Source organism: Ostrinia furnacalis, unplaced genomic scaffold (genome assembly GCF_004193835.3).
Source record: "Ostrinia furnacalis isolate ACB-3 unplaced genomic scaffold, ASM419383v2 OfSCF6548, whole genome shotgun sequence".
Lineage (NCBI taxonomy): Eukaryota > Metazoa > Arthropoda > Insecta > Lepidoptera > Crambidae > Ostrinia > Ostrinia furnacalis.
Window position 1 is genome coordinate 1 of NW_021136787.1, and position 23,248 is coordinate 23,248.

A 23,248-nucleotide genomic window follows, 5' to 3' on the forward strand; every position below is an offset into this window, starting at 1 on the left:
GGAGGGCATATGCCAGCACTCACCTCCGTGCAGCGTGAATGCTACTTCGTTCGTGAATCCTTCGCTCAGTACTATGGGGCTCAAGCTGATTGAGTTGTTTGCGATGGAGCCAACGTAGCTTATCTGGTCGAAACCAAGAACCTGATCGGTGGTGATTTCTGGAAGAAACAGTTGGTTTGAACCGAAATGTGTAGTAATGTTGTGGGATGCAAACAATTGTAACTTTCGTGAGATTCGTGCTTACCGTCAGTCAATGCTATAACAATAGTGGCTCGGGAGGCGACTCCACCAGACCTCTGAGCCGTGACAACGAAGATGAGTTTCTGATTGTTGGCGACGACAGCTGCCGGAATGGGACTGGAGAGTGCTAGGCTGTAGGTGTTATCAGAGCCCGGCACTAATGTGAACCATTGCGCACTATCTGAAATTAGCACTCACCTCCGTGCAGCGTGAATGCTACTTCGTTCGTGAATCCTTCGCTCAGTACTATGGGGCTCAAGCTGATTGAGTTGTTTGCGATGGAGCCAACGTAGCTTATCCGGTCGAAACCAAGAACCTGATCGGTGGTGATTTCTGGAAGAAACAGTTGGTTTGAACCGAAATGTGTAGTAATGTTGTGGGATGCAGACAATTGTAACTCTCGTGAGATTCGTGCTTACCGTCAGTCAATGCTATAACAATAGTGGCTCGGGCGGCGACTCCACCAGACCTCTGAGCCGTGACGACGAAGATGAGTTTCTGATTGTTGGCGACGACAGCTGCCGGAATGGGACTGGAGAGTGCTAGGCTGTAGGTGTTATCAGAGCCCGGCACTAATGTGAACCATTGCGCACTATCTGAAATTCAATTGATAAGGATGATGATCGTTACCACCTACTTCGAATTTGAACTGACACCGAGCAAAGAATAAAAGCTATGAGTGATTAGTAATCTCCTGTGAGAAACTTAATTTTATCTTTGTCTGCTATGTAGCTTTCCTAAGCGTGAAAGGGTAATTCACAATAATTTGAATTCATAAGGAATATTACTACCAGCTGTGTCCGCGATTTTGTACGCGTAAAAATAGTTTTGAATAATATTTCCCGTATTTGCAACATTCTTCTCTACTGCTCCGCCCCTCTTGGTTGTAGGGTGATGTTATATAGCCGAAAATTTTCCTTGATAACTTTTATACTCAGAAAATGAATCTGTACGAGTAAATTTAAATAGGATGGGTTTATTATGCTAATCTGTATTACTCACCGCCGTCCAGGTTGAACGAAACATATTCGTCAAAGCCCTGAATGAGCTGAATCGTATCCTCGAATAGTAATCCCTGTTCTTCCGAGTATTGGCCAACATAGTAAGCTTGCTCAAACACTGGAGTGACTATTTCTGTAGATATCTCTTTGACAAGCTCAAGTACGATCGTTGTGTGGCCACTGATCGCCTCTGGATACGACGCTTCTATGGTAAGCACTATAAAGGCACTTTCGGCGATGTTTTGCGTTGGTAAGTCGACAGCCAGCTCAACAGTTACGGTGTTGAAGTCTCGGGTTAGTGTAAAGTACGGGGCGTATTCTGAAAACAACAAAAGATAATGTAAAAAAATAAATTTGATGAATATAATTGCGATTACAACCACGAATTTGTACCAACAACTTTCAAAATAAAAAAGAAAATAAATAACTTGAGCGACAATTTGGTTACAAAAAGAAAATACCTTTATCCTCTCCGGATCGCTTATTTCTTAGCACCGTGAGAAATAAGAGCGAAGAAAATCCTTCCAAAAGCCTTATGTTATTTGCATTATAATAAACGTTCGCATAAAAAAGCGCTTGTAATATTAAAGGTCATACACACTTATCAACCCGGAAAGGGATCAACACCGTAATACCTTTTTCGCCGCGCTCAACCGCGAGGCGAGGCGTTCCGTTTCTGGGCTGATAAGTTTGCTTCGTCCTTAAGTAAGCTTACCTCCTGATAAGTTAAGTTGAGGGGCTATATCATAGCCCCCAACAAGGGTCACAGGTGGTAACTCTAATGAACCGTTCTGAATCTGACCCACATAGTTATTCTGGCTAAATCTGATCACTGTAATTGGCGTCTCTTCTTCTGTCGATGATAAAATAAAACATCATTGATCATGTAATACATAATTTCATTTGGAATTCAGAAAAAAGTATGTAATAGGTAATTAACGCCCGTATTCTCAAACGATGCTTGCTTAAGGCCCAGTTTTTTGATTCATAGTTAAAATAACTAATTGTTAAATTTTGCTACTAATGGTTAAATATTGACAAAATGTAAACCAATAGTTAAAAAATGAACTAAAAGTCATAAAAGTCAAGCTAACCATTGTTCGAAAAACATTTTTTTCTGATATTTAACCACTTGTCATTTGTCATCTGTCAAATTTGACCATTGGTTATTTTAACTACGATCCAAAAAACCGGGCCTAGTGAATCAGCAAATCGAACGCACAGTGTTGAATAGAGCTCTGTGATTGGTTCGTGTGTCACCCTGTGCGTCCACGCGCACTGGGAGACCTCATAGTAATGTTTGTGAATACGGGCGTAAATCTAAGAAAAACTGAGCGTATTACCTATGTTTGTCTTACTTGATAATACTGACTAAAAACCTCCTCCTTTTTGGAAGTCGGTTAAAATATTGTATGAACGTACCTTTAGGCAAGTCGATTGATATAGCTGCGCGGCCATCAGTGGCACCTTCTTTGCGAGCCACAATACTAAACAGCAGATTATGATTGGCCTCTACAACTTCTGCCGGAATGTTGTTATTGATAGCAATATCGAGAGTGTTGTTATCTTGTACAATTGCGAACCATTGTGAAGATTCTGAAAATTTTAATTATTTTAACATAGGTAGTAACGTAGTTAGGTATTAACTTTTGTCATTTAAATCCTACGTATTTATCTACCAACGTAAGTGCTGTCAAAAATAGTCCAACAACCGCATTTTAGTTTTGCCGGATCAATTTGTTTATGTTATTGTACCCTTCGTACATTTAATTCAACTATATTCATTTGTAGGAATAAATAAATCTAANGCCTCGCCCCGCGGTTGAGCGCGGCGAGGCGTTCCGTTTCTGGGGTGATAAGTTTGCTTCGTCCTTAAGTAAGCTTACCTCCTGATAAGTTGAGTTGGGTGGCTATATCATAGCCCTCAACAAGGGTCACAGGTGGTAACTCTAATGAACCGTTCTGAATCTGACCCACATAGTTATTCTGGCTAAATCTGATCACTGTTGGCGTCTCTACTTCTGTCGATGATAAAATAAAACATCATTGATCATGTAATACATAATTTTATTTGGAATTCAGAAAAAAGTATGTAATAGGTAATTAACGCCCGTATTCACAAACGATGCTTGCTTAAGTGAATCAGCAAATCGAACGCACAGTGTTGAATAGAGCTCTGTGATTGGTTCGTGTGTCACCCTGTGCGTCCACGCGCACTGGGAGACCTCATAGTAATGTTTGTGAATACGGGCGTAAATCTAAGAAAAAACTATGAGTGTAAACCTTTGTTTGTCTTAGTTGATAATACCACAGAATAATAATAAGTACTATAATACTGACTAAAAACCTCCTCTTTTTTTGGAAGTCGGTTAAAATATTGTATGAACGTACCTTTAGGCAGGTCGATTGATATAGCTGCGCGGCCATCAGTGGCGCCTTCTTTTCGAGCCACAATACTAAACAGCAGATTATGATTGGCCTCTACAACTTCTGCCGGAATGTTGTTATTGATAGCAATATCGAGAGTGTTGTTAACTTGTACAATTGCGAACCATTGTGAAGATTCTGAAAATTTTAATTATTTTAACATAGGTAGTAACGTAGTTAGGTATTAACTTCTGTCATTTAAAACACAATACCACTGTCTGTCACTGAGTTAACTAATTGAAATTCTACGTATTTATCTACCAATGTAAGTGCTGTCAAAAATAGTCCAACAACCGCATTTAAGTTTTGCCGGAACAATTTTTTTATGTTATTGTACCCTGCTTCGTACAGTTCATTCAACTATATTCATTTGTAGGAATGAACAAATCTAAATATTGCAGCATTTTATGTAACTGACATTTATATTGGTATTCTTTTTAATTATTTAGGTACCTCCTTCCAATGTAAATGTTACAGTGTTGTCAAATCCTTGGGCCAGTTGTATGCTGTCTTCAAATTCCAAGCCAGTTTCTTGTGTATAAACTCCTCTGTAATAAGCTTCAGCGAACACGGGTGGCACAACTGCTTCTGGTTGCTCCACTTCAATTATAACAGCAGTAAAGACGGTAAAAGCTCTTGTTCTACGAGCTTCCACTTCCAAAGATATGAATTTACGACTGAAAACCTCGACCGGAAGAGAATTTGTCGGTGAAAGTCTTAAAATGTTGCCTTCGCTCGCCATAGTGAAATATTCAGAGAATTCTGAAATCACAAAGCGTGTAAGTATAAGCACCTACTGTGTTCGTGATTTGTGTTAGTACCAACTTAATTATCTTATGTAACGTAAGAAACAAATTCGTTTTGATATACTCGATTACGGGTCAGTATCAAATCACGCTATTCGTCGTGTAAAACACGCAACGTTGAAAATAAACACAAATAAACCTGCCAGTTACTGCGCGGTATTTATGGGATTGTAAAATTTACGGCTACCAAGTTCTTGGTGCTTAATTGGTTTACTTTACAATATATCTTATACAGTACGTCGTAAAATAAAGAATGTAGGTTGTAGTACTGACAACATGTTAACATACTGCCACCGGTTACTGAAATACTCGTAGTTCCTAGTTATTTGGCATTTAACGCCATCTTACAATGGACAGTTACGACTATCTTTATCTGACTATCGAAACTAAGGCTGAGTTGCACTACCTAACTTTAACCGTAACTATAACGATAACGGGTGTATTCTGTATGGGTTTGTCAGGTGGTGCAATCCAACATAAAAGTTGTAGTTTATTTGACAAATGAGTTCCTGATAGGCAAATAAATAGGCCTTCTTCATTAGTAGGAAATTAAACAGGGATGTAATCCATCACGATAATAAAAATAAAATCTTACCTCCAGTGAGCTCGAATTGAGTGCCTGTTGCATAGCCCGTTTCAAGAACAATATCCTCTAAGCTCATATCGTTTTGCTGTAGCGATCCAGTGTAAATATTTTTAGCAAACCTCAAAACTGTTGGCTCAGTTAGCTCTGAAAATTGTATTGAAAATGTATTTGAAAAATTTATTTTTAAAAGAACCGCAATAAATTATGCGCCAGCACGTCAGATTTTCTAAGACACAAAGGTAAGTTAAAAAATTGTAGATATAGCTGCAAGAACATGCTTAACTTTAAAGAAAACAGAATGTTAGTGATTGAAAAGTAAAAATAAAGTTATCGATGTTAATTGCGAGCAACAACTTACCGCTCGGGAAACTTATAGAAACAACCGCGTTGGCGCCAACCGTAAATTCTTTCTCGGCTAAAATACTGAACAATAGCACTTTTTCATCGAAAATAACTTCCTCTGGTATGGCGTCGTGTAGTTCCAACGTCACGGTGCCGTTCTCGAAAAGAATTATATTGAAATATTTGGAATGCTCTGAAATAGAAACGAAACAATGAATGGTAATGTGATGAGGATTTTTTCAATTTTATCTAATAAGACCATCTAACTTACTGAAATACAATAAAATTCCAAGCCAAATTAAAACTAAATTTTAAAGTAATTGTATTTTTTGTTTAGTATGGCTATAAATACTTAATTGCTACCTGGAAGGTTATTAATAACTAGGTATTAAAAGTCCTTACCTCCGACTAGGTGTAATGTAACCGAATCGTCGAAGCCTTGGACTAAGCTGATCGTATCAAAATTTATATTGGATGGTCCAGCATAAATGCCATAGTAAATGTTTTGACTGAACACAGGCGTTGTTAGATCTTCTTTAACGACGTCAATACCTATAGTGGTAGTAGCAGTTACAGCGTTTAGAGCGGACGCAGAAAGCGTTAGAAGCAGGAAATTGTTTTCTTCGATGGAACTGTCTGGGATCGGCTCTCGTAAATACACCATTATTTGATTTTGCACGCTCGACACATTGAAATACGATGCATATTCTGAAAATGTACAAACGTTGAAGAATCAGTGCGTCTTTGATGTGAGGTGAGCAATCGTTTACGTTATTTATGGAAATGTATAACTTGATTGTATAAACGATTCGCGCTTCGTTCTAAATCGCTTGCCTCCTGTCCTATAAGAAAAAAAAAATGTTCATGAATTGTGAAATATTTTGACCGCAAAAAGGAGTTACTATCCCTATTATATGACCAGTTAAAATTGTTATAATAATAACAATGATAATGGACAATAGCTTCGTAAGTCGCCGCACTATGATCGCAATAGTGCAGCAAACTCCTTTACAAAAATGGCGGCAATTTTTTTTAGCGCAGTGCGTTGTGCTCGGCCTTATAAAATGAGGCAATGGTATAAGAAGATGCGACACCCGGTTTCTCGTCGTGTGACTTCGACCTTTCTTAATCAAAGTTTCTTAACTCGAGAAGTACGAGTAAGTAATGGAGCTGCTAGGGCCTGACTTTCTAACAAGCTTATTGCGCGTTTGCTATGTGATTGTTAGTAATCCTTTTGTTAGTCGAAGTAAATAAATAAGTGATCCCTAAACGATCAAGTTTCTGCAGTACACAATATTAAAATAAATTTTAAAGTAAGAAAATAATGAATTTATAAATAATTTTAGTGCCATTTGATTAATTTAAGTGGTCTTACTCTACCCTACTCTAGAGTTAAGAGATATCGTCAAGAACACGTTGCATATAGGCCAAAACGTTACATTTTTATCTAATGGCTTATGTAAACTTGAATATCTGTCAAGGTATGAAATAAAAATATTTGAAAACTTTACCTCCACTTAGCGAAAAGGTCACACTCTCTTCGTAGCCAACGCTCAATTGGATGGTTTGAATCCACACCTCTTCTCTACGGAGTGTCCCATAATAGAACTCGTATGCAAATCTTATGTCCCTGGCTGCAATTAGGAATGTAGAGAAAAAAGTAAAGGCCAAGAATGCAATCATACTTTGTACATACATACAACAATATAATTTTGACTAGAAGAAGAACAAAGAAGAATAGAATACAGTTTCAGTAAAGTTTGACTTACCATTGATGGTTAAGACCTAAAGATAACAAACCAGATTATTACTTCTACCTTTCCAAATTCACATAAAAACAAATGAATAAATAAACACTGTTGCTCTAAGGCTGAGTTGCACCATCTTACTTTAACTTTGACAAACGTCAAAAATCTGTCAAACTCCATACAAAAAGCACTGGTTATTGTCATTGTTACGGTTAAAATAATGTGGTGCAACTCAGCCTAAGTGGTTTTCGTTCTCAAATCAAATAAAAATAAAAAAAATACTAAAACAATTTTGTAAAACCCATGAAGAACACCTTATCAACCCGGAAAGAGATCTACACCGTATCGATATTCGCCGCGAGGCGAACGGTGCGGATGAATGTGCGTTGCTGAGCGGAGTTTCTTACAAAGAATACTGACCGCCTCGAGTTGATACGGTTACGATCCGTTTCCGGGTTGATTAGTGTGCTTCATCCTTAAAGGTCCCTAAAAACTCCGAGAGTTTGGCATTTCAGCCATTTTTAGCGCAGCGTGACATTTTTATACAATTACTAGATGTGGTGGAGTTACCAAATTGTATGAAAACGTCACCTAATACACTGTATAGAGGCCTGAAATTCCAAAGACTGTTCTTTAAGTTCTCACGTAATAATTACCTTCTGGCATAGAAATGGATACTGCAGTGTTGGCTCCTACAGTCCGCGGCTTGGTCACCTCAATGTAGAGCAATAGGTTATTTTCACTGAGCAAGTTATCCGGCAGACCTGAGGTGGTCAAGTTTATGCTCGGACCTGCCTGGACTAACTGGAAGAAACTAGCGTGTTCTGTAATGGAAAATCATGAAAGTAATCAATATGTTTGGTAGGCAGTCATATTTTTTCAAATATACCTACTTAGTTACATTTTTGTTCTTTTGGTTACTGAGATACATAAAGGAAATTATATTACATTAATTGTACCTGATATTTCATAAGCTAGATTGTAATCAAAGCAAAACGTGAAAAAGAAGGTGTTGTGGTAATGACAAAAGTACCTAGAGTGCGTCATATTTACCAAAGAAATAAATAAAATATCCCCAACAATAAAACAATATTTTTTGAATGAATCCGTAACTTAAAATCTGTATTCGTAGCACAGGTGGTAGAGCTACGTAAAGCGTTTCAGCGATTCAGATAATATACGTGTTAAACGGTTGCCGTTTACAGTCGTTAAAACGAATGAAAATTCAACTGGATAAATCGCCAGAAGAGAAAAAATGGCGAAACGTGGAACAAACTCCCGGCAATTTTCACACAGCTGCGGAGTTTTTGGTTGCCACCTACACCCGCTAACGTATTGATGTAATATTTAAGCTTTGTGTCAGGTGCAGGTCTCTGGTTGAAACATTTCCCTATAGCGCCTAGGCCCAGAAATACCTTTTGGCTCTGGACTACGAGTACTCAGAAAAAACGTGCGATGCTTACTCTTTATCACATAAAACGGTAATTGTCAGTAATAAAATACAGACAAGTGGTGTTCAGCTCGCCTACAGATAAAAACTGAGGCTAGCTATATGTAGCTGAATGTGTTTTTATGTTAAAAACCGTTTCTTCTTGAGAAAGGTGGAAGAGAGATGACACTTAATATTTTAGTAGTACTCGTTCAAGTGTGGTACTCAGTCCATCAAGTCATAATTTTTTTTGCAAAATGTTGAATACGGTACATTAGATTATGTAACGTCGTCTTTACTTGAAAGCTGTAGAGCTTTAGGTTTTAACGTCATTTGAAATGATACGAATATAGCAGAATGTGGAGGAGAAAAAATACCTTGACATGTTAAGTTTACGACGAAAGCTACCTACGTTATTAAATTAATTCACTTCATTACTTTAAGAGTTTTGAGGACTAGGCAAAAGGCAATAAAATGAATATACCATTCGTAAATAGAGAAATCTAGATCTTTTTATTCTTGTATAAATTACTAGTAAATAAAATCTTTTATTCAAAAGATTTTTCGTAGCGAGTATTTAGTTAAGAATATGTTTATTTAGACATTATCTAAACTAAGTTACTGCTTTGGGATATTTATTGTTGGATAACTGAATTGTAATGAAATTGAAGACTTGTGTTTCAATGCTAAATATTGTGTTTTGTGAAACAATAAGCTTGCCCCTTGTTGGTCAAAATTATGGGTATGCTACTCGGGTTTTATACGAATACCTAAATATGAAGGCAGGTATGCGTACAGATAGAGCATATTTGGGGATACTTATAAATAGAAAAGCCCATATTGACTTTAATTAGGCAAGTGCCCTTAATTGATTGATTCCACCATTGAATTCATGATTTTGTAAAGATCCCTTTGAGCGATTAATATAATAACACGGCAAATTGGCAGAGTATTCGAGTAGGTTCTAAAATAAGTGAACGATCGTCATGTTTTGAAGAGTTTTCATCCAATTAATTAGGTAGGTATTAATTGTTCTGATATGATTAAAAGTACCTACACATGCAATAAAATGTCTGCTCTTTATGCTGTAATACGATAACCACTAGAGTACAATATCTAAAAAAGTCTCTTACCTCCGCGCAAGAAAACCTCCACTGTGTCGTCATAGCCCTGCACCAAAACGATTTCCTCAAGCACCAGTCCTTCACTTAAATCGTAAACGCCCTCGTATAAGGGCCTTTCAAAAACCGGCGTCAGAGTGTCATTCTTTACTATCTCCAGGGTTACTATCGTCATGGCCGAGCTGCGGTTTGTTGACGCTATCACTTGCAAGTTCATAAAAGTGTTCTCTTCTATTATGTTGCTCTCCAATGGTGACATTGAGAGCGTTATTATGTTCTGATCGATCACAGTGGTAAAATACGACGCATAGTCTAGAAAAAAACAAATTAATTAAAAAATAATTTCATTCTTAGGTTAGTTATCAGTTTTTTTTGTACAAATGTGGATCAATGGTGCTTACAAATTAATGCTCATTGATATAATTAAGTAGGTAATCGAATTCCGGGAAGCATTTCATTTTCAGCGAGTAAAATTATTACCATAGACTTTTTTCTTTCTATCTCCCACAGATAGCGAATAATTTAGTGATTTTCAATTTGATTACCTAATAAAAATTAAAAATTAAAATTTGGAGTCTTACCACTGTCAATGTTAACTGAAACAGGCTCGGTATCGTAGCCCTGGCTTAGTTTAAGTTCGGAGAGCTGTAAGATGTTGTCTTTTATAACACCAGTGTAGCTGGGGTCTTCAAATTCTAGCTGGATTTCTGAAAATGTTCACACAATATTTTATCGTCAGGATTCCAACATTCCAACCTCAGATATTGTGGGCAAAAAAGCGCGCCAAAACAGTGTTGCGCCGATTTGCTGCTAGATGGCGCGCTTGCGTTTTTTAGAGTCCGTACTCATGACCGTCAATATTTGTAAGGTTTAATTTGCGCATTGCAACAATGTGTGTTTTTAAGAATAAAAATCCAATATTCAATGCAGAAATGCAGATTTTATACGAAGTAAAACTAGCTCGTTTTTCATACATAAAAGATTTGTTAATATTTCTCATATAATACGAATTTTAAACAGAATTTATAAGTCTAACCAAATATAATTTAAGATTGCAGCCAAAAGTTGTGGACAAATAGTCTCGTCAATAATGTATTATTTGGTAGCAAATGGGTAAACGTTTTTCATTCATTCTTTATTTGAAATGTAAATAAATCGACTTGTCACCTGCAGGCAAAGCTATAGAAATGGCAGCGCTGGCGCCCACCGTCCGTGGCTTGGTGGCTTCTATAGAGAGTAATAGGTTCTGCTCCCTGAACAGCTCTGTAGGAAGGCTCGATACGGTGAGATTTATGCGAGGACCGACTCGAACTATTTCGAAGTACCCGGAATGTTCTGGAACATTTCGATGATGATTATAACATTAACGTTGGAAGTTGAGAGATAAAATATTTACTTAGGTACTCTCAGTAGAAATTCCAAAGAGTTATTGGCAGGACGATTGTGTAGAAAATTTACGTAGTATTTAGTTATCTGCCATTTAAGTAAGTAGGTCCGCATTGTACAGTCGCGGAATGAAAAGGTTCGTCACCTTAGTGTCGGTTTTTGCTTGCACTAAATGGTCATTGTTGTTGATGAGCACCTTCATGCTGTATAACGTAGAGCTGGCTATATAGGTACTGTAAGAATCAAACCTGCCAACATAACAGTGCAAGAAACAGTGCTGCTAACATTAAAATAAATGTGACGTTTGCTAACGAATAAGGTTTTGCTTGTTTATTTTTCTATCCCATCAGTGCAATGCAATGATGACATTGACCAATTGACAATAGTTTTTATTTTATTTAATAGAAACAATAATGGCAGGTTGAACCAACAAGAAGGTTTTAGTTTACAATCATAATAATCTTCTTGACAAGATAAATCGTCAAACAACTTTGATCTGAATAATTTTGAACTTTACTGACGAACAGTTAAAGATTATTTTCTCTAACTCGAGATTATTCTGTAACATAGTTTCAAAAGGTAACATGTGCTCGCGATTCGTTGAAGGAATCAATTTGAAAACTGACGAACCTTTTCATTCCGTGACTGTACATACCTAGAGTTTTATGAAAATACAATTATCTAATGTAGATAATAAATATGAAAATGTATTAAGTAATTTTAAGCTCTTTTACTTATAATGTTACATTACACACTAGTATTATTAAAGTTAATTTGATTTTAATTCAAGACAATTATTAATTCATGAATGTATTTAAGGATTCTACTAATACTAATCTCTTGGTTATATAGAAATTTGAACGTATGTCTACATATTATACGGGATGGTCTCCCTCCACATCGTATCTTACTTTTTACAGTAGAGCTCAACTTTTCGTACAAAAATGCCAGTTAGTTTGCTTCTCTAATTAAAATTAGGCGTTACCTCCTTGCAAAGAAAACAGCACTGATTCATCGTATCCCTGCACGAGCTCTATTTCGTCGAGCGTTAACCCATCGAGCGCTTCATAAGCACCCGCATAGATAGCGCGTTGGAAAACAGGCGTCACAGTGTCTTCTTTTATTATCTCCAGCGTAACTATAGTCGACGCTGAGCTACGGTTCGTGGCGGCAACGATTTCCAAATTCAAAAACGTATTTTGTTCTATAATTTCCTCGTCTAATGGTGACATCGTTACCGTTATACTATTTTCTTGGATGGTAGCGGTAAAGTACTCGTTTATTCCGTTGCCTGAAAAGTTAATATAAGTATTTTAGACTTATACAAGTAACTACTCGTAAATAAGAAGGTTCCTATCCGTATACCGTAAATAGGTAAGGCAATAAATAAGAAGGTATATATTAATACTTACTACTTAAAATAGTGACAGAAACATCTTCGTTATCGTAGCCGTCAGTCAGTATGAGCGAAGGAAGTCGCAAAACGTTGTCCTCAATCACACCTCTGTAGTATTGTTGTTCAAATTGCAGCTGGGGTTCTGGGATATAAATGTATAATTGGCAATAACAATAGCATAGAACTCAAGTTCGAAGATATAAGTAAGTGGGAATGTTCAGAACTAAGGAAAATAAACTTACCATAAGTTATAAAGAAACCTTGCACTTTATAGGTTAATTTAATAAAGTTCACTTTCATTATGAGAATAGTTCTTTAAATATTTTTGTTATAAGCTTTTTTTCAGGTTATAATGTTAGAAAATCTTCACCAATGAATACATGTATGTTTTGTATTAGGTAGCACAGGCAAATTCGGCCCCCAAAAGAAATCACTTTCATAACAACAATAGACTCTATAATACCTTTTGTGGTTTTCGTTATTTCAAAGCATTAAAAGTGTAACTAGGTATCTACAAGGTAAATAAAAGTATGAGTGAGTAACTTACCTGGAGGTAGCATTATAGAGATTGCAGTGGTGGCCCCGACCGTACGAGGCTTGGTGGCCGATAGATACAGAAGTAAGTTTTGCTCTCGAAACAGATCCGATGGGAGGCTGGATACGGTCAAACTTATTGACGGACCCTCTTGTACCAGTTGAAAATAACTAGCGTGTTCTGAAAAATTACATTTTTTTAATGAAGAGCGTACTAACATAATTAGATATGCGCCAAACAGTAAACAGTAAATCAATTATCATGATTTCGAACTTAACAAATAGATCTAAATACAAGCCAATATGATTTGAAAATAACTGAACTGAATCGAACCTAAGATCCAATTATAAATAAGGCACTTATCTAGACACGCGGTAGCGTGTAAAACCAAGTTCAAGTAACAGAACTGGCGAGCAGCACCGTGTGTGATGTGTAGTGAACCATTATAGCCATTTTTGACCGCTTCATAACTCAAAAACTGTTTCATTAATTATACAGATCGTAACATTATGGAATACTTTATAATATTATACCGCTTCCTTCGATCGAACTCTACAAATAGCCGTGACTCCGTGAACCACGCTTAGCTAAAGAGAAGGGGCTTGTAATATGGACAGCCTTCATAATATATCATGTGTATTGATTAAAACAACTGTCAAAGTCGAGTAAACATGACTGACGAAGCATTTAATATTTATAAAGGGGCCGCAGCGCCCATCAAACTTATAGCTTTACTTAGGAACATATAAATAATGACGAAGAGTCGGAAGGAATAAGCTTGATGATGATGATTAGTAAGGAAAAGCGAAAACTTTGAACGACTCCCATTATAAGTGCTGTTACTTTAATGATCGTAGTTGCCCCATTAAATTTTCCCAAAACACCCTATATACTAATGCAGCCAGTAACAATTAAACAGATACCGATGTAATAAGTTAATCAAAAGCGTATAAATATTTGCGAGAACGGTAAACATGGAGGAATTTTCAATTTTCCATCCATTACGCAATACATTATCTACATGACAAACATATTGGCTGCAAAAAGGAGATGCAGTACCTCTTGAATTTCAAATAAAACATAGACGTTGGATGAGCGCCAAATCGGATACGGCTAGGGCTATAAATCAAGCTAGGTTTTCAACCGACTTCATTGCTTTGCAAATTGATTAAAAAAGGCATGTATTTAAATGATCTTTTTAAATTAGCAAAAACGGCAAATAAAAAAATCTAAATGGTCATCTATTTTAATGATTGATCCTCTTTCTTTGAGACATAAAATAAATTAAATCGATCGATATATTAACCTCTTTTGAACTACGCAAAAAAAATTTGAGATGTAAAAATTATATCTGATCGTTACTTGTTGGTCTTCAAAAATAAAAGAAATGAGCACCAAATATTCAATATTGTTATACTTTTTTAAATAATTCGATTTGTTTAAATTATTTTTTGTCTATATCAAATAATCTTCAAAATAATTGTGTTATGGTACTTATTTTTCAACCGACTTCAAAAAAGGAGGAGGTTCTCAATTCGACCCGTATGTTTTTTTTTTTCTATGTTTGTTACGCGATAACTCCGCCAATTATGAACCGATTTGAACAAATCTTTTTTCGGCGTATAGGTAATACCTCAAGGGTGGTCCCATTTAAATTTAATAATAGAAAAAACAAACCCCTAAGGGTGGAAAATTGGGGATGAACTTTTTTATACGCAATATCTCCGCCGATTATAAATCAATTTGAACGATTATTTTTTTGTTGAATAGGTATTATCAAAAGGATGGTTTCATGCGAATTTGAAGAAAATAGTTCACCCCCNCAATGTACCATTCTGCTTGCTTATTGGCCGCTAAGCCCTTGGCCAACTCAGTAACCAATGACGGACGATTGTCACTCAACCACAAAGTACCGCGTAAGTTAAAAGATATTTTTTAATTAAAAATATTAACCAATAATATTTTTTGTTAGATCAAATATATTTTAAAGTTAAGTTATACATAGATCGAAATGTATTTATTAGGTGATCAATATTAAAAGGCAAACTTGATATAAAAATCTACAAATTAACAAAATTAAAGATCAATAACTAAAAAAGAGGATCAAATATTATTTTTGTTTACCAAATATTAAAAGAGTGTGTTAAACATAAATATTATGTTACCTTTAATGAAGATCATTCAAAATTTATCCGTAGATCAACTAATATAGACCCAATAATTAATATATAGATAAAATATAATAATAAACATCATTTATTTTTAAAAGTGCACATACAAAAAAGATCAATTAGTTTTTAGAGGATCAAATAATATTGTCCCATTAAAAAATTTACCTAGGCGGGTTTTACGTTGTGAAGGTAAATACAGACTTCTAGATACACATACGAGTAGATAACTTGACTCAATGTGAACAACAACCCATATTATTATTGTTTTAATTATATCAAAATATGCATCTTGTTTTTTGGTACAAAAAATAGTCTAGCTACTCGTCAAATTTAGTACTCGTGGCGAAGCCTGCCTAAGGGCCTAAAACAACAGTCAACACGAGTTTTTATTGAAGGAATTTACAAAAGCTTTCACATGTAAGTATGTAAATACTTCTGGTTTAGTGAGCTTTTAGCAAACTTAAGAGGCCGTAACAGCGTATTACACTTGAAAATTTCGTTCAGTTCATCTACTGTCTAAGTAACCCAGATGGAAGAGCAGTCGCACGGCAAGCAAAAGGTCGTGAGTTCGATTCCGGCCTCATGCAGATTTCTTAAAGTTATAAATAACTTTAAAGGGTTCACAGCTGAATTGAGCACATACCTCCTTGCAAGGTGACCTCTACAGTAGCGTCGTAGCCCTGTACTAAGATGATAGGTTCTAGTGTCAGTCCGTCCATCGAGTCGTATTCGCCTTCGTACACCGCACGCTCAAACACAGGGGTTACAGTATCGTTCTTCACGATCTCTAGAGTCACTACAGTAGATGCCGAGGTGCGGTTGGTTGACGCCAGTACTTGTAAGTTTAGGAAGCTGTTTTCTTCGATGATATCCTCATCGAGCGGAGACATGGTCAAAGTGATCGTGTTCTGTTGAAGTGTGGAAGCGAAGAATCCCGCGTGATCTAAAATATAAGTATTGAACAGTTCGCTTTATAGGTACATCATAATTTTTCATCAACGACGACAAAAAATTAAAAGTGAAATTAGGTCTAGTAATCATTACCACTTAATATTTCCACAGACACGGGATCGTTTCCATAGCCTTGAGACAAAACTAGTTGGGGAACGTCTAAAACGTTGTCAACTATAGCTCCTTCGTATGTAGACTGCTCAAATTTTAATTCTTCCTCTGAAAATAAAAACAGATATAAAAAAAATGCTCGACTCTTACTATAATAATAAGTAAGAATTAAAACTAACAGAGTTAGGCAATGTTTGGTTCACGATATCGTTTCTGCTGTGAAAACTTAGGTCACAACATTACGAGTATGATGCATTAGACATCATCAACATCAACAATTAACATGGTCAAGCCATGTTCGTGACATGATAAGCAAACAGAGAAATAGTTCAATTGATTAAGTTGTTTGTTTAATATTAGGTATCACCATGTGGGAATCGAAGCTTAACCTTCAGGATCGAGAGAAACTAATCCAACATTAAAGACAGCTGCCTGACAAGGGTTCATACTGTCCAATATTATATTGAACAACCTTTATAACAATAAATAATTTGAATATAAATTTTAATATAGCCAGCAACTAAGAGAATAAGCAGTACATACTTTTTGAAATAAGCATTTTACCTTCTGGCAATTCTACAACGATGGTAGCACTGGCGCCGCTGGTATTCTCGAGTTCGGCCATTATCACGAGCAGGATCTGACGCTGGGCGAACACTTCAGCGGACAGCGGAGTCGCCACAACCAGCGAGATAGCACTGCCATTTCTTTCAATTGCGAAGTTTTGGGTACTTCCTGAAATTATTCATTATTTTGAGCCAAAGTTTGCTGCAGAAAATAGGCTTTCCCCAGATCCAGATTGGCTTTAATTTAACAATTATCTATTCACTATAATTAAAGCTAATTTTTGTTTCCAAATAAAGTCTTTTTTTGTATAGAATTCTGAATATGTTTGTGGTCCAAATTAATAAAAAAAATACTTTATTTTGTCATGAAGATTTTGATAGGATATTTTGTATCCATTTACATCGTTCCTTTATTCGTTATTGAACAAGGTTTAGGATGAAGTTGTTCTTTTCAACTCTTAAGCGTGAAGGCCAGACCCTCAATAATGAGATTCCTTTTACGAGATACATTGAAAGTTTTGGGTAATTTCCTAGGAGATTCGAAAATAGATTCCGAATATAAAGAATACCTTGGTCTAAACTGAATTGTACGTCTTCGGTATATCCTTGCTGTAGTGAAATTGTCTCCTGTAGAGTAATTTGATGGTCCTCTGTGTACGTGGCCAAATAAAATGTTTGTGTGAACACTGGCTCTTCGGGCAACTCGAATTCACCATCGCTTATTATTGTTACTGTGGCGTACGTGGTTCGGGGTTGGTCACCTGTTAAGTCTACATCCTGAAATGTTCGATTAAATTATGAACCAATCAATTCACATCTCGTAGAGTTGACGAAGAAGTGATGTTATCGATTTATTGGAAAACGTGTTTTGACAGTTAATTAGAGAAAGTTATGTAGAGTCAGTGAAAAATGACCTACTGATATTGTTTCGATTATTTTTTTATTTATTGGTAATCAAATCAATGAAATATAGTTAAGTCTCGGTCTTCATCGAATTTCTTCTTTTCATTCATAAAATTTACTTATAATGCATTAAGTAATTCTAAATAAACTTACCGTTGCACTTATTGTGAACACTATTGGTTCAGGGATATTTCGTATTAGCGCGGTGGTTCTTATTGAAGCTTTGAATTCTTTAGGCACAGTAGACGACTCTGCATCATACTCTATCTCGAATAACGAACTATCGATAATGTCGAAATCGATTCTTTGTGTCGTCAAATCGATGTCTCTTACAGTAATTTCACCAAAACAGTTAGTTATCAGAAAACCTGGTGGCAGTGGAGGAATGACGGTGAATTTAAACTCATCATCTGGTATAAATTCAGGATCGTTATTGTTGGTGTCTTGAATATTGATTGTAATAGTCTGAAATATTAACAACTATAATTTAAAAGTGAATTCACGGAAAAAATATTTCTGCAAGATTTAATATAGATAACATTTTTATCGGCTAATAGTCATGTAAATACGTTTATATCGCTTTGACACGCATGATACATTTTGTTTATTGCAATTGAAAATGCAAGCCTTTACCATAGCTCTAGTTGTTCCTCCGACACAATTGAAATTTAAATTGAAATTCAAAATTGTCTCAGTTTCATATTCTTCATAATTTTCGAAGTTGGAGTCGACTGTGAAGAATGTGAATTGCGAATCCACTAAGGAAGCTCCAAAATAGGGTCCCCCGTTCAGACTAGTGGTGACGACAATACTGTTTATACCTGTGAAAGAAAATATAAACAAAGTTATCATAAATATCATGATAATCAGATTAATGAGGTTAGATTTCCAGATTAAACTGAAAGTTTTATATTGTTCCAAATATTATTTTTATGTCAATTTGGCGATGATGATCTCATTATTTGTGATAATACATAAAGCTATAGAAATTCTTTCATTTATGTAGGTAATTCTGAATACACATACTTGCGATGCTTCTAGTTTCATCAGTGAATATGTCTCCCAAGAATGTGTCATTAATAGAGTAAGTACGAGGTAGCCAGAGAGAACCCACAGGTCCCATTTCGCACCCTGTAAGAAATATTAGTGTATAATTTACAGGAAATGTATGAAATCCGTATGAATTCATACATTTCCTGTAACATTTTTTTGTCGGCCGTTTGGTGTAGTGGCTCAGAGCGGACTACTATGCCGAGAGGTCCCGGGTTCGATTCCCGGCCGGGCAGAAATTGAAATGATGAATTTTAATTTCTGTGACGGGTCTGGGTGTTACTATGTATTATATGTATGTATTTAAAAAAAAGTATATAAGTAGTATATCCGTTAAGAAGCACCCATAACACAAGCATTAAGTTGCTTACTTTGGGGCTAGCTGGCGCTGTGTGAAATTGTCCAAAGATTTATTATTATTATTATTTATAAAAAGATAATGAATAAAATGCTGCTTGAATAGAAATTACTATATAAAAGATAACAGAAATACAGGCCAAGAGCTTCGTCGATGTGGATAAAAAAAAGAAAGAATACTTCTGACTGATTTGAATAAAAAAGTTCAGTAATTAGGTAGGGGCTACAATACTTACCATAGCTACTGTGAAAAGAAAATACTAGCAGCCAAACAAGTGTAATGGATATCCGATACTCCATTTTTATGTTATTTCAGTCTTATTGAACAAATACTGGTTTCTTCTGACATTCCTGGAAAAAAGTAATCACCTACGTAAGATTGGGAAAAGTAATAACTACGTAACATATTATTATAAATAGAATTTCTGCCTTTCGATTCGATGTCTTCCAAAATACTCGTATAGAGAGACAAACAACAAAAGCATACGAGAATGTCACGAACTCAATACATTTCTCATAGTAGAGTTTCCTTATAACAAATATTTGTCATAATCCGAAGAGTGTTCTGAATTTCTAATACCTACATGGTACTTATTTCCTATTTATGAAATCGTTGTTGATGTAAAATAANCCAAGTTATCTCTAATAGCGACGAAGCAGGATTTTTTTTAACTTCAAATGCGATTTCCCAAAAATCACCATTTTCGACTTAACTCCGTTTTCACTGGGGGTACAGAAATAATAACAAGAAGAACTTTTTAAGGTGAGAGTGAATAGGCACTTACAGGGCAGACATGTACCATCCTAGACTGCATCCCACTTAACATCAGGTGCGATTGTGGTCAAATAACTGGCTTGTTATGCATAAAAAAATTGTGAATTTGAATTATATAAAAAAGAGTTCGTCTTTGGATGACTTAGTTCTGCTGGATGGCTCTATGAATTTTGCCCCAATATTTTCAACATATTACTATTATCAAATCTCTAACAATATCTCAAATAAATAACAATATTTTAAATATTATTCAGCCAGATATTTCATTAACTCGGTGTCCTAATATCATACATATTACATAGAGACGACATTTTTCCGAGTTCAATTAGATAACATTTTATCCCCTGAAACTTTTATACGATTAACAATTTTTCCACACAGGGATTTCTTCTTGTCAAATTCCCCAAAAGCCACAATAAAACCCTGGTTCCCAGGAAATCCCCCTATCTGACATCGCGATGACTGAGCGTTATTTGTGTCGTGAATTTCAACACAAATGGTGATACATTTCACAATTAATTGTGGTAATCAAGAAAATCAATACAAGTTGAGAAAACTGGCTGAAACTTAATTCAGTTATGGACATTGTTTGTTTATGGACAATTATTATTATTGTATAGATGATAGTACATCAAGTTGTATATGTACCTACACACGGAATCTTTTATTGAAGTTGCAACAGGCGCTAGATTGCTCTAAAAATATTAAAGTGCTGTCGACTGGTAGCTCTATTGGTGCTAAGCAGTCACATTGAGAATAGATTTTTGATATTATGGCAACATTAAAAAGGAAAACTAGCTTTTTATAATGAGAAAAGTTCCTCGTGACAAAATTAATACTCAAACCAAACCGAAATAACATTCTAAACTTTGTCGTGTATTATCTATGCACGCACAACATGCCATTTCTTGTAGGTACATTCAGTACCTTAGTGTGNAGTACCTACCTACCTACTTTGTGATGTCATCAAGAATGTTTTTAATTAGGAGATAATTACCTACTTTACTGATTCAATATCAAAAGTATGTAATGATTGCTGCAAAGTTATGTCTTTAAACAAAGCGAACTAAGTAATAAAGTTTTACTCATTAATCTGTTTTGTTAGTTTTTACTGATTGGTTCAAAAGAGATGAGTTTCAATTATTTATAGCTATAAAATTATAGTTCATTCAATACTCACCGAAAATCTTTAAATAAATTTGCGAAGTTTATAAAGCACTGGTATGTTTGCAACTTTCACTTGTTATTATTATGTTTTATATCACTCAAACACTTATCCAAACACTGCACGAACACTTTACTAAAACACAATACCACCAGGTAAATAATAAGGATGTGAACAATTATAATGACATGGGCAAACTGAACGAAATTATTATTATCATTGGCATTCGCGATTACCATATCTATCGATTAATATCTGGAAGGAAATAACTAGATAAGAAACATAATATCTAGTACGGACGACTGCAAATGAAGGTAAACATTGTAGCATCTTATGTAGTAATTAATAGATGCTATTTCGCAATAAAAAGGATTGTGTTATGTGCTGTAGACTGTACATTAATTTGGTAATTGAAATAACGAAATAACTTATGGCCAATTATAAAAAATTCAAATTCAAATAATTTATTGCTTATTAAGCTTTGTTCCGTTTAATATTTATCCCGATCCTGTATCATATTACTGCGTGAAAGTTAAAATTACATGATTTAATACAAAACGGACAGACGCCGGTACATCAAACTAAGCACAAGTCTTATGAAGTGGTAATAAGACCGATTTTTCAAGAAACATGTAAAGTCGGATATGCGACCGTCTATAGAAACCTCAAAGGGACTTACAACTTATGGTGAACACAACCAGAAAGTTACGTAGATCCACGTACTTACTCGTACATAACTTTTGCTGAATTAATGTGTAATATGAGCAACATGAAAGACATAAGCCTTGCTCTGTTAAGTGTTTATTTTGGATCTAGTTTATCTTATTTCTTGTTATAAACTTGTGAGTATTTTAGATTACAAAAGCCTACGCCCACGCTAAAGCAAAAGTTTTGTTTATTGAAATGAAATCTGCGAAACGTATTAACCTTGCTTCTAAGTTACCATGCTGGTAGGACGGAATAAAGTATATTTTTGTCTTGATGCGCTTTAGAAACTTTGGCTAAGTCAGTCATATAGATTTCATTGTTCAAGGAATAAAAATGAGATAACTGGTGCAGATATTCGTAGCATTGTAGTAGTTATAAATGATTGTGGATTTGTTTAAATCCGGCTTATTTACGATTATATGGTCAGATTATTATGGGCGTTATGTACAGATTATATCTTATTTTTAATACGTGGGGGATGCCCCACTTCCATATTGCCGATAGACCTTATGTAAAAATAATAATAAGTTAATATTTATAATGTCTATTACTTTAAAGGAAAATTTCATCGCTTCCTGAAAGTTTCAGATATACCTACTACATATCCGGAATTTCTGATTAGATTCCATAAACCTAATTTGTGGATTAGCCAAAAAATTTGTTATACTTTATGGTCTTCTATCCAAGTGTGAGAGTGAATTTGGTCTACGATTAAAACTTCACTATCAAATTAGTAATTGCCTTTTGAATCAAAAGATACCGCTGCCGATAAAATGATAAGTACAAAACATTAATAATGACGTATTTCGTTGCGCTATCAGATAATTAATTCTGTGTTGACTAAGCTGGAAAGAATTACATAGAAAATGTATGTATTTATCTTTTTGCACAAATGGATTACGAACGTACCATATGTTAAATTTCTTAGGATTGGGATTTTTTTTCACACAAAGATTTATTTTTCTATTTTAGGGTTTTAGGAAAATAAGTTTCAAAAAATTTGAAATTTATAAATTTCACTTTATCTATCTCTAACAACTAAATGATTTGCAGTATTTTATGTCGTTTTATTAACCCTGAAATCACACAGCAGTGGCACAATTATTTTTTAAAACTACTTTACGATTAAAGCGAGTTTTACTAATTAATTATATTAGTGTTTATTTTTTTTTAGCAATAATCGATAAATTATTTGCTTCAGGGTAGCAATGTACTACTACCTACTTACATCTATTCACATTCGTGAAATGTATCCGTCAAACCAAATTAAATTTTCAACCTACCTATCTTGATTAATCAAAAAAGCTACATGTTCATTTATTTTCGGTCACAGTTTATCAGATTAAAATTATCATAAATCGAATATTAATGAAACTCATACCTAACTTTTTACGGTTATTTGAAAACAATCTGTGTTACGACTGTCTATTTGTGTCCATCACGCAAAGGTCACATTATCAAGTTGCATTAGAGC

The 23,248-nt window shown here is 35.2% G+C and overlaps 1 protein-coding gene across 1 annotated transcript; it reads right to left on the reverse strand.

Annotated features, from left to right (window-relative positions):
• Nucleotides 1–3: 3 nt before the first annotated feature.
• LOC114362503 (uncharacterized) lies at nt 4–21,258 on the reverse strand (the record flags this gene model as incomplete). Its single annotated transcript, XM_028317937.1, is given in 30 exon segments — nt 4–158; nt 245–427; nt 430–573; nt 660–836; nt 1,243–1,560; nt 1,957–2,094; nt 2,664–2,837; nt 3,128–3,262; nt 3,633–3,806; nt 4,122–4,430; nt 5,070–5,204; nt 5,419–5,595; nt 5,805–6,110; nt 6,914–7,036; nt 7,807–7,974; nt 9,713–10,012; nt 10,282–10,407; nt 10,868–11,035; nt 12,072–12,377; nt 12,499–12,624; nt 13,030–13,197; nt 15,832–16,131; nt 16,233–16,358; nt 16,815–16,985; nt 17,386–17,593; nt 17,873–18,184; nt 18,353–18,540; nt 18,746–18,850; nt 19,363–19,477; nt 21,082–21,258. Coding segments are annotated over 29 exon segments (5,484 nt in total), but the record flags the coding sequence as incomplete, so codon positions are not given.
• Nucleotides 21,259–23,248: the final 1,990 nt, after the last annotated feature.